Consider the following 12,159-nt stretch of genomic DNA (forward strand, 5'->3'; position numbering starts at 1 on the left):
GGAATAAATATTAAAGTCTTGCAAACTGAGCGGTTTCCACGCCTGCCCTGTCAAATGGGTTTCCAGGAAAAACTACTGCTTTTTAAACACAACTGGTTCCAAACTTTTCCTGGGAGAGCAAATATATTTCCTGGAACCTGCTAGCAACGTTTGGAAGAACAGGAGGAAAGTTATACACTGCAGCGCTTGATTCTCACAGTTGACAAGGAACACTCCAAAATGATGAGGAGTGAAAAAGAACATGGCTTAAAATAATCAAAGATAGACTCTTGTAACAATGTGCATTATGAAAAGACAGGAGCCACATTTTTTGCGAAGAAACTAAGCTGGCACCTACCTGTCGAAGGCATACTTGCTTTCCTCCTCCTAAGCCACAAAGGCTGTAACATTCCAGTTTATCCCGAATATTATCTCCCTTCATCCATTTACACCACATTCTGGATGATCTTTTCCTCCAAAGACAAAACGAGGCACAAAGTGTCACATAACATTTTTGGAGGGAGAAGCTGGACTACACCATGCACTACGATGTTTAACAAGTTCTTGTTTTTAACGCTAGCAACAACAAAGTTAAAAAGCGAAGAAAAAAAGCTAAGTGTTACTTTAAAAAATCTGATACCAAACAGTGCCATGAAACTTAGGTAAAGGAAACTTTCTAAACTCCGTTTTGCACTTTTGTCCCCCACTTTTTTGTGGGGGACTTTCTTTTTTTTTTTAATTACTTTTTGCCTGAGATTTTCAGCACTTAGATTCCTATTAAAAGTTGATATCTCGAGATCTCTGATGAAGACTCAATACCTCACTGAAGTTTCTGGATGACTTTTTCTTTGGCTAGAACCAACATTGTGGTGGTCCCAGGAATACCCTTACTTCAACTTCACCAAGGCTATCGAAGAAAAAGCTGCATGGAGCTCCTTCCCAACAACTAAAATGCTCTAAGCTTGCCTTACCTTAGAATCAGTGCCAAACTACTACTGATGTTAAGAATAAAACTCCTCCGACTCTATCCATCGGTAACATGAAGTTTAAAAGTTGACAGAGATAACCCTAATGAAGAGCCCAACTCCCTGTTCAAAATTGCTCTTGCGCTGCACGGTCTATGCCTCTCTCTGTCCCACCCAGACTCCCAAGGTACCCGCCAGCACACACCAAGCTACACGCGCCATTACATCAACTGGTAGAGACAGGCAGGAGAACCTCAGCTCGTTCTTCAAAAAAGCTGTTAGATGACGCACCAGGGGAAACCTGCCTGCAGGAAATTAAAACTGGGCATCACGGCACTCATGGCATATACGTTACTGCACCCACAGCCCTGGCACAGTGCTTACACAACAGCATCTAGCGGTGCTATATCACACAGCCAGTTATCTTCCAAAGCACATGGCTTTTACTGAAAGGGAGAGGAAACAATGACGCTGTGTGTCCAGCAATCCTTCCATGCTGATTTGTAAAGTAATTTTCAGGGAGATGATACAGACTGTACACCGAACAAAAAACTGGCTAGCTTTAAAAAAGAAATTAAACCCAAAACCACTCATGATTCCTTAACACTGAAAAAGTATAATACCATTTTTGTAAACACTGCTCCAGAAACTTGTATTCATCACTACCTCATACTATTATCAGTGAAAAATTATAGGCTCTGTCCTGCTGGATTATTGTTAGTGTAAACAACTTTGCTAAATTGCTTGGCACACTGTCTGCATGCAGCATGTTAAAACTCTGTAGTCTGTTCAGCCAAATTCAAATATAAAGGCCCATCTGTATTAATCCTCAAGAAGAAATTAATAGACAACTATTTTCATGCAAAGCAGATATTTAAAAAAAGGCAAAACCAATACATATGGATGAACTTTTTCATTCATAATTTTAGACGCCGCACAATGAAGACTGTTGTTTAAGCTTTATTTTTCCTCTAACAGTTCTCTCTACAATACTGGGCATTGTTCAAACTCTGGAGCAATTTAAGCTTTTTCAATGTCTCCTAAAATCCCTGGATTTATATCCAAAGAGACCTGGCACTGTAACAAATTTGACTTGTGAGTAACAAGTTACAGCCTTTAAGCAAATTGCTCATTAACATAGAATTCAACTTACTGCTACAAACCTCACTACCTTTTATCTCAGGAAAAAATGTGCTGCCTGTCTTATCTATTGAAAGTTGTGGGATAACCCACTATTGTATTTGTTTTTTTTTAATTTCCTTGTTTGAGTTCTCAGTACAAATGCTGAACTAGCATCAAGGCTGATGAGAAAACGGAACTCCAGGGGAAAAAAAAAAAAAGCTTAAGTAGGACCTGAATCTATCTTGCCTTTGATGAATGAGGAAAATAAACTGAATTTTGATGTCAGTACTGAAAAGGATATTCCCTACTTCATGCTAGGAGGAAATGAGTAAGAAAAGCCCAACTGTGAAGTTGGAGTTCTTTGGTTTTTCCTGAAAATAAAAGACATTGAAAAAGGAAAAACCCACAGAATGTGCTATAAATGGGGAACATTCTGTAGGTGCATCTTAATTTACATGGCTTTGAACAGAAATTTTACACTGCGTTACAAATAAGAGCATTGAATTCACCATAAAGGCGATTTTTATCCCATTTATTACTCCACTAACTCTTAATAGAAGAACAGTGTTAAAGTCATTTTATATATTTAGAAACTAAACCAAACTTTGGAGTTAATAAAAGAAACTGATGTTACAAACCCAGAGTAAAATGCAAGGTCAGCAAAGAAAACTGATGGAAACCATTCTTTAGCACTTCAGAAAACACGCTACATTTCATTACAAACCAAATGAAGTTAGCAGAATCCGTTTCAGGCTCCTCATTTGATATCGAACATCTAAACTGGCCTTTTTGGGAAGCCAGACATCCATTCAAAGTGCCTTGTGGTGCCCTAAGAAGATGCACAGCTATGCAAGCTCAGGGCTGTAGCCAACGAATGCTTCATTGTTAGAGGAACTCAGTGAAATAATTATGTAATATGCCACTAACTAATGTAAGCTGTCCCGAAACCAAAAAGGGGTGTTTTTCTATAAGTCTGGATCCAATTTTCTTCATTAAAAAAAAATCCAGCCTTCTGGACTGTCCAGAGAACTCTGTATAACTATTTTGAGCGCTCCAAGTCTCCTAACGTGCCTGGGGGATTTCTTAGCATCTTATTGCATTTCTTTATACCTTTCCCAGCACAGCAGTTCAAGCCTCGAGAACGCAGTAATAACCCAAAGCATTTGAAAACGGGAGAGAGAGGAAGGAAGGCAGAAATCTGCCTTCCGAAGCACAGCCATCTGTACACTCCCTCAGATAAACAACAAAACGAAACAAATCTGCGACTTGGAGCCTGCACCTTCTCATACATATTCCAGTGGAAACGAGGAGCCAAAACTCGCCCGGCTGCCCCTGCGCTAGTCGAAGAGCGGGATCACCTGTGACTCGTTTCACTCTGAGCCCTCCTGCCATTACCTCACAGGCAAGGCTCTCGGAGAAAGAATATTCAGCTGAAGTTAAACGAGTTTCCACTGCAAAACAAGATGCAGATGTTCTACCTCTGAATACATGGCCAGATCAAGTGCTCGTCATTTGATAGGAAGCACTGGGAACACCAGACTGGTACAGAACGGTTCTGCTTCGTGGCCTTTGCACCTCAGCGAGGCCAACCGCCTCCCGAGAGTTCTCCGACGTCTCTGAGCTCATTAGGAAGAAAACAATTATAAGAAAGCACTACTCATTAAACTGGCCATTGTTGATCACTGGCAGCAAAGGTTTAGTAGGAGAGTATCAGATGTGTTCATGGTAAAAATCAGCATCCAGATGCTGAGTCAACAATTCTCTAATTATTTCTTCTTTTCTTTCTTACCTTTCTTTTGCACCAAATATATTACAATAAATTGCTTGAAATGGTTAATCATTGCTAATATAACTGTCGCTTTCCCATTGGTGAAGGCTAAACATTCTCATTTGAATGATTTAAAATTTTTCTTTCTCCGCAGAGGGAGACAAAACTCAAGTGTTCTTTTTTTATGCAACTTGTTAAAAAACCCACCATGTTGTTAAAAGTAAGATTTTCCTCCAAAAGCATCAGAGTTGAGATTACCACGGGGCACCATGAGGAGCTCAAAGCTAGTAATAATATCAAGGAATCACTCAAAAAGGACACAAATTATCAGTATAAACCAAACAACCCTGAGGAGAGGAAATAGCTTTATTCTGCGGTTCCAAGTTATGGACCCCCTTTCAAAAGCCTTCTCACCTCTTCGCTGGTTATAACCCTTTTGTTGGCTGTGGCTCTCTTAATTATAAGAGTGTGCAGAGTGTTCTATCATGTTACAGAATCACAGAAGCATTGAGGCTAGGAGGCACCTCTGGAGATCACCTAGTCCAAACCTCCTGCTCAAAACCAGGCTCACCGAGGGCAGATTGCGCAGGGCTGTGTCCAGTCAGGTTTTGAGTATCTCCAAAGATGGAGAGTCCACAACCTGTGGCAGTGTTAGACCACCCTCACAGGAAAAAAACCCCAACCAACCAACCAAAAAAATTCTTATGCTTGCGAAAACAGTCAACTTCAGTTAAGGTTCCATACTACAAAGCGGTCACCCAAATCTGCAACACACCATTACTTCTTAAAGGCCAATGGGAGAACTTCTAGTAGATCTCCCACTCCCCCCCCCAATCTCAACAAAAGGACTCTTGTCTGTCCATAAAGCAGATCCCATCTGTATCAGGTGCCATTCAACCTTCTTCCCCCAGACCTCCAAGGAGCAAGCCAAAACCAGAAATATGTTTTATGAACTAAACAGCACTGTCAATAAATGTTCCCATGCTCACTGGAGCATGGTCACGAATGACACTAGTTAGGAACCGAATGAGATTAAGACATAGCTGAGGTTTCCTGCCCCTCCCAGTCAAGGAAGACTGACCAAGCGCTGGCAGTAACTCACTAGCTTGAAGCTTGCACATAACAAATTGCCATCTGAAACTCTTGCTGGGCAAGAAAAAGCAGGACTCGTCTTGGGACACAAATTATCTTCTACTCCACGTTGAACTAAAGAGCTGCCAAATGCACACAATACATCTCTTATCCATAAGCTGCAGCTACAAATCAATGATAGTTCCAGTGGCTTGTGCCAGAGGTGAACGATTAAAACCGCTAGTAAACCTCATAAAATGATAATGACACATTTCACCAGCATACCAGTTATTTCAATAAGCAAAAGGAAGTGTTTCAAGAGAGGTTCGAAAGGAATAAGGAACCCATCTCATTTATTTCTTGTGGCATATAGGTCCATAATTCTTTCCCCTGAAATTACAAACCTACTTTCACATCCTACAATGTATTTGTATCTTATCCTACATCTGCAAAAGTATTTTTCAGGAAGACATCTATTTATAAGTAGTCCAAGTATGACCTTCCATAAATCCTAATTAATTGAGTTTGAAAGGGCACTTTGTTGTCAGCATAGTTACTACCACAGCAGTACCTTTGAAAACACAGGATCCATCACTGCTGACACAACTCACTTAAAAAATAAATACTATGGCTGAGGCATGGAAGATCTGTAGGCATCTCTGAAACACCCTTCCAGTTCAGTGCAGATGTTGCCAGTGTTTATACTTTTTAAACCACTGGGATATAAACACCTCACTATAAACACCACTGAAGTTTTGCTTTTCTTTTCTTCATTTTGTGTGTGTTTATTTTAGTGTTAAAAACGTTAACTTCCATAATAAGGGACACAGCAACAGATGTTTAAACTAAACAACGATTGCTACAGTAGAGTGTATTCCTTAAGCTGTTCTTTTGCTTTTCAACTACTAAAGCTAAGATCTGGTTAAATAACAATTATTGGAGAAGAGGAGGGTGGGGAAAAAGGGGGCTGGAAAGACTCATCCATAACTATTAGGCATAATTACAACGAATTGAATAAGCCAAAACTACAGTTTTTCTGCCTTAGTCAACAAAACACTCAGAACGTGTACCACGTAAGTAGAATTTTATGTAAAATTTCATGGTCTTCATCAGAAGTTGTCAATTGCTTCCAAATAAAGCACTGGTTACTACAGAGGAGAAATGAAAAAGTTAAAGGATCCTGCAAGTCGTGTTTCTCTTTTTTTTTTTTTTAAACTAGTTTTTTTGCTGTAATGAAGAAAGCATGGGACAACAAAAAGAGAAATTCAACTCTATTGAATCCCAGTTCTGTATTATTCAGTACTGATGGGCAAGCTCAATCTTCTGTAAAAGAGCTTTATTCAAGCAAATATATACGTATTTGTGCAGGAAAGAAAAAGAAAAGAGGAAAAAAAAAGAGGCAAAGATATTAACTGTTCTGCAAGGGAGCCCCTCCACTTCCTGAAGGAAAGAAATGTGGCCATGCCGATTTAACCATAGAAAAGATGGGATTTTTCCAACGCGAGGTTCAGCCCCCTGTCTTCTGGCCTAGTCTTTTAGTCTTTCTCTGAAGAGCGTGAACAGATAGCTCCCGGTCCTATGGATGCTCCCGATTGTTTCTCCCCTGAGAACTGCAGCAAGTTTATTTTCCAAATGAAGATGGAAAATGTTCCTGCTGAATCAGAAGAAAGATTTCTGCAATGCTTGTGTGTGGCTACAGCAAAAACAGTTCCACTGCCAAGCCCAGTTAGCTCAGTGGTGCCTTTCTTTCCAGCCCAAGCCAAGCCATAACCACTTCTTCAAACTGCACGTAGATAAAACTCCGCTACAGTACGAGACTCATTTTACCCGGTTACTCCGGGCAATTGCCAACACGGGGGGCAAACGCCAGCCTAAAAAACCGCACAGTCCGGCGAAGAGAAAAAGCCCTTTTCCAGCGGGTTGTGGCGGGGCGGACCGGTGGGGGGGTCCCGGCAGCATCCCCGGGGCTGCGGGGGGGGGGGGGGAGGAGGGGGGGCGCAGCGCGGCCGCGGAGCGCCTCCCGCGGGGCGGAGAGCGGCGGAGGGGGGGGGATGGACTCGCACACCCATCGGGACACAACCGCTGCTTTTACAGCTGCGGCAATGAGGAACAGAAACTCCGCCTGCCGCAAAAGCAACGCGGCCCTCCAGTCTAACTCATGTTATCCTTAAGGAAAAATACAAAATTAACACTAAAAATACCCTTTGTTAAAAAAAAAAAAAAAAAGAAGACAAAAATTAAACGAGAAGAAGAAAATTCCTTCCGTTAAACAAAGCCGTAACAATACAGACTGCGGGGTCTCTCCCGACCAGGAGTACAGAGTTCCTTTCAAGAGGAAAAATTCAGGCCGACAAACAACAGCAAACAGCCCCGGCAGGAGACGCTTCGTGAAAGGAAACCATTACCTTCGTAGCACAGAATGCCGATATTGTTGTTCATCTTGTCCAAGTACTGGTAGTTCAACAGGTCCATCTTCATCAATAGCATTTATGGGGCTGGCAGAGAAGCCCAGCTTGTCTGCTTTCGCCCAGGCTGGGGGCGGCGGAGGGCAGGGGACGGGTGCGGAGGGCGCTTCCCGAAGTCCCCCCGCACAAGGCCCGGCCGCCGGCGCCACCAGAACAACGGATGGGAGCGGAGAGTCGGAGGGGCTCGAACACGCGCGCGCGCTCCCCCTCCCAAACTCCCGAAAACTCCACTCCACCGCGTCCTTCGACACCGAGAAGGCCGTCCGCCAACTCTTCCCGAGTCTCCGCGATTCAGAGGAGAGCGCGGATGCCGGCGGAGGCGGGGCGGGCGCGGGGCCGCTTCCCCGGACAAAGGCGGGCGGGCGGCGCTGGCGGCCCGCGGCGAGCGCGCTGCCCGGACATGCGGGCGACGCTCGCTATGGCGCCGGGGGCACCCGGCTTCCTCCGGCCGCCGGGGAACCGGGGAGGGGGGGGCTGAGGAGAGGGGGGGGGGAGCGGAGGGCTGGCCGCGTTCCGGCGATCCCCGAGCTCCGCAAATGTCAGGGATGTTTTCTGCACCAGATCAGCCCCTAAATGCACCCGGGGCTGGAAGGAGGGAGGCGGCGGGGAGGCTGTGCGCAGGGGGCTGCGCAGGGGGGGCGGGCCAGAGCCGCTCCTGGCGGGGCGGGGGCAGGAGGAGGAGGAGGGGAAGGGGAGGAGGAGGAGGAGGAGGAGGAGGAGGGAGGCGGGAGGCAGGGGCAGCCCGGGGAGCAGAGGGGCCTCTTCTGGACACGGGGCAAGAGCCGAGCGAAAGCAACGTTTTTGGGCCGGGCTCCTGAGCAGGAAAACTGAGCGAAATCCGTCTGTTTAAAATTAATTCTTTCTCTTAAGCGTTTACTTAATTTCCTGGCGTGGCCTCAGACACACGCCAATACTGTCGCAGTGAAGAGTAATGCTGTTTTACAGTAATGGAACAGAACAGCAGCTCTGGCACGATAAGGACAACTAAAATGAAAGGAATGAGGTACACCCGTATGCACATAGACAGGTACCGCGTACGCACGCTCACACTGCTACAATTCAATCGCTACACTATCACATTTGATTTTTTAAAGGGCTATCAGCAGTTAAACTTTGTGTTCTGCGTTTCCAACAGCTGCTAAAGCTCCAGCTCAGATGACACAAATGATGGAGATTTTTCACGGCAGTCGCTCTCATCTCAGGATGTGGTCTGCCCCTCTGCAGGCCAACCCTTCATCACAAAGACTCTAGCTGCTTTTACAGATGTGTATGACTCATCGTAAGAGGGCAGAACATCTGTATGGGCGTAAGCATCTGCTAACCTAATGGGCATCAGTTTGCATTTCCTGCAGCTCAGCAGCACCTGAAGTCTGATTTGACAGAAAAAGAGAAAAAATACTGGAGAAGTTTGGTCTAAGACACACAAAAGCAGCTAATGGAGTCCTAATCTTCCCCGTGCCTCCCCCCCTGCCCTCTTTGCCTTGGCACATAACTCATCCCTGCCAGTAACAAACTTTCATTTCCACTCTTGAGATTTTCTCCCCTCTGTTAGAGAAGGGGAAGGTGTTACATTACAGAGGCAACTCCTGGAGTGACATTTTGTCAAGGTGTTTTGAAAAGTACTGCTTAAATGCTCTGGATATTTCAGTGAGACTAGGTAATTCAGTTAAACTTACTACTGACCATAGAATTGTTATAGTTGGAAGAGACCTTTAAGATGATCAAGTCTGACCATTAACCCAAGCACTGCCAAACCCACCATTAACCTATGTCCCTCAGCACCACATCTGCCCGTCTTTTAAATACCTCCAGGGATGACGACTCAACTACTTCCCTGGGCAGCCTGTTCCAATGCTTGATAACCCTTCTGTGAAGAAATTTTTCCTAATGTCCATCCTAAACCTCCCCCGGCACATCTTGTGACCATTTCCTCCTGTCCTATCGCCTGTTACTTGGGAGAAGAGACCGACCCCTCCTCGCTACACCCTCCTTTCAGGTAGTTGTAGAGAGTGAGAAGGTTCCCCCCTCCTCAGCCTCCTTTTCTCCAGGCTAAACAACCCCAGTTCCCTCAGCCACTTCTCATAAGACTTGTGCTCCAGACCCCTCACCAGCTCTGTTGCCCTTCTCTGGACTCGCTCAGCAACCCCAATGTCGTGAGGGGCCCAAAACTGAACACAGTACTCAAGGTGGGGCCTCCCCAGTGCCGAGTACAGGGGGACGATTGCTGCCCTAGTCCTGCTGGCCACACTATTCCTGACGTAGGCCAGAATGCTGTTGGCCTTCTTGGCCACCTGGGCACGCTGCCAGCTCATATTCAGACAGCTATATTAGGATAAGTAAGAATAGGAAATTTATCTCCAAAGAAGGTTGCCTAGAAGCCAAATGACATTTCTCCTTACTTCAGATACAAAAAGTAGTCCTACGCATTATCTACCTATGTGCTACAGTTGCAGGAGAACGTCCACTAACAGCGCTGAATTCGATACAGAAGGAAACAAATTACCTGAAAGGAATTCTGCATTGCTGGGAAGATGAAGGTCAAGAAGCATTTAGTGATTATTTATACGCAAAAAGGGCACTCCCCCAATTGCAAGTGCTATTTATCTTTACGACTTCAACACGGTGTAAAAACTTACAGGTACTTAACACTGAGGTAACAGTACATTTCTTGGACAGTACCTAACAAAAAGGTCACAGTTGGGTTTTTGCCTCACAGCGTTTGTTATCCCAAAAGTTGCAGCCACACATCTCCAGACCAAAGTAGTGCATAGTATTTTCTAGAAAAAACGAAATGTTTTTAAGAAACAGAAGAACATAATGATTTCTAAGCAGGGGACTAGAGGTTTTACGTAGCAGATCATGTTGTGCATTACTCAAAGATGCTCTATACCAATGCTTCAGATTAAACCAGCCATTTAACAAAGGCACCAAGAAAAGTCTTAATCCTTGAAGATATAAACTGCAGTAAAAATCCATACCTACAAAATAAACAGAAGAGAGGCATGTTTCTTCAGCATGAAATGCAAGTTTCTCATGCAAGTTTTCTCATGGGAAAAACATTTCTGATATGTACAGTTTTTAATATAGAGAGCATCCCTGAATCTACATGAATACAACGTATTTTATGGATGTTTGGGAAGGATAAGAAGAGAGAAGTATTTCATTTTTCCAATTTAAAATACTTCCATTTTTGCAGGAAGTGCAGGTGATAAGGAAGAAAAGAAAGCAAAGTTCTAAACTTCTTTAGAGCGGTACTCTACAAGACAGGGTTTGCAGGTAATGCGTTAGCTACACAAGGGCATTGGAGTTCAAAGTCCCATATAAATTCCCCTTTATATGCGAAGATACACGTTTCTTCAAGTTGTTTGGAAAAGCAAGGTTGGGTATTGTCTGCCTATCACTGACTGCTCAGTATTGCTGTCTAGACACTAATAAAGAAGTTAAGTTTTCTTTATCAGACCAGTAGTCACTGGTCTACAGGTTTTTAGACAGTAATGATCTCTTTATTATTGTGAATGGCTTTCAGCAGTACAGAATACACTATGATTAACACTTGTGAAATGTTGCATAACGAACAACTTGGATGCTTCACATTAAATAATACTAAACCGGTACCAAACACTGGGAGCTTTATGAATTTCTAAATTAAAATATCTATGCTGAAGGTAAAGTAATGCTTAGTGAAAGAATAGGGGGGAAATTATCTATGTAAATGTATCTCGGGCATTCTAAAACCAAAATCCGCTCATAGGAAACCTTTCTTTGAAAGAAAACTTAACAGCTCAACAAATTCAAGTCCAGCAGATGTTAACCTTAAATACTGAGAGGGTCACTGTGGAGTCAGTTCCTGACAGCAAAGGATTCCCAACGGCTTGATTCAAACACTTCACCAGTTTGAGATACCTTCCACTGAACTGAAATCAACAATCAGCGCGTCAGCGGGTTAGATGCAACACACACAGAAACACAAGCTATTAACATCACCCCAGTTACGTTAGTTCATTCTGTTCGCTCTACATATGGATAGTTGCAAACGCAATTATGTGCTGTAGTATCTCTGCTTCACTTAGCTGGAGTACTTCCCACAAGACTGCACATGCTTTTCTGCTGTAAGGCAGAGAAATACCCATATCTATACATAAAATGTTTAAAGCACTGGAACTTTTAACGTAACAGCATCCCCTAGAGGTAAGTGAAAATCCACACGCGTCTCTCTCAATCACCCTGGACTTCACATCAAACTGCATTGGATTTGATTCTAATTAGCCCACATAGCAGATGAAATGGTTGAACCTCTTAGTAATCTTCTGATTCACTTTAATACAGAAAATAAATTCAGCCTTGACACAAGAATGTCCCCTCTGCTGTGAAGACAGGCTGAGAGTTGGGGGTGTTCAGCCTGGAGAAGAGAAGGCTTCAGAGAGACCTTAGAGCCCCTTCTAGTACCTAAAGAGGCTACAGGAAAGCTGGGGAGGGACTGATGAGGGGTAATCATTTTAAACTGAAAGAGGGGAGATTTAGATTAGACATTAGGAAGAAATTCTCAACTGTGAGGGTGGGGGGGCACTGGCCCAGGTTGTCCAGAGAAGCTGTGGCTGCCCCATCCCTGGAGGTGTGCAAGGCCAGGTTGGATGGGGCTTGGAGCAACCTGGTCTAGCAGAAGATGGCCCTGCCCATGGCAGGGGGGTGGAACTAGAACTTTAAGGTCCCTTCCAACCCAAACCATTCTATGATTCTATGAATTCTCACAATAAGAAAATATCAAAACTCTCCCTCTCGGAGAATACAG

The 12,159-nt window shown here is 44.0% G+C and overlaps 1 protein-coding gene across 2 annotated transcripts in view; it reads right to left on the reverse strand.

Annotated features, from left to right (window-relative positions):
• VGLL4 (vestigial like family member 4) overlaps positions 1-12,159 on the reverse strand; it is a gene marked incomplete at its 5' end in the record, with an annotated part of 84,680 nt that overhangs the window by 38,060 nt on the left and 34,461 nt on the right. Inside the window, one exon of one of the 2 annotated variants that reach the window (XM_082487499.1) lies at positions 7,311-7,651. The exons of the other annotated variant lie outside the window; for it this stretch is intronic. Within the exon in view, the coding sequence (XP_082343625.1) occupies positions 7,311-7,392 (82 nt within the window). Of the gene's footprint in view, positions 1-7,310; positions 7,652-12,159 lie in introns of those variants that run through there. 2 annotated transcript variants of the gene reach the window in all.

The sequence above is a fragment of the Vanellus vanellus genome, assembly GCF_965231255.1.
Source record: "Vanellus vanellus genome assembly, chromosome: 9".
In the NCBI taxonomy this organism is placed as follows: Eukaryota; Metazoa; Chordata; class Aves; order Charadriiformes; family Charadriidae; genus Vanellus; species Vanellus vanellus.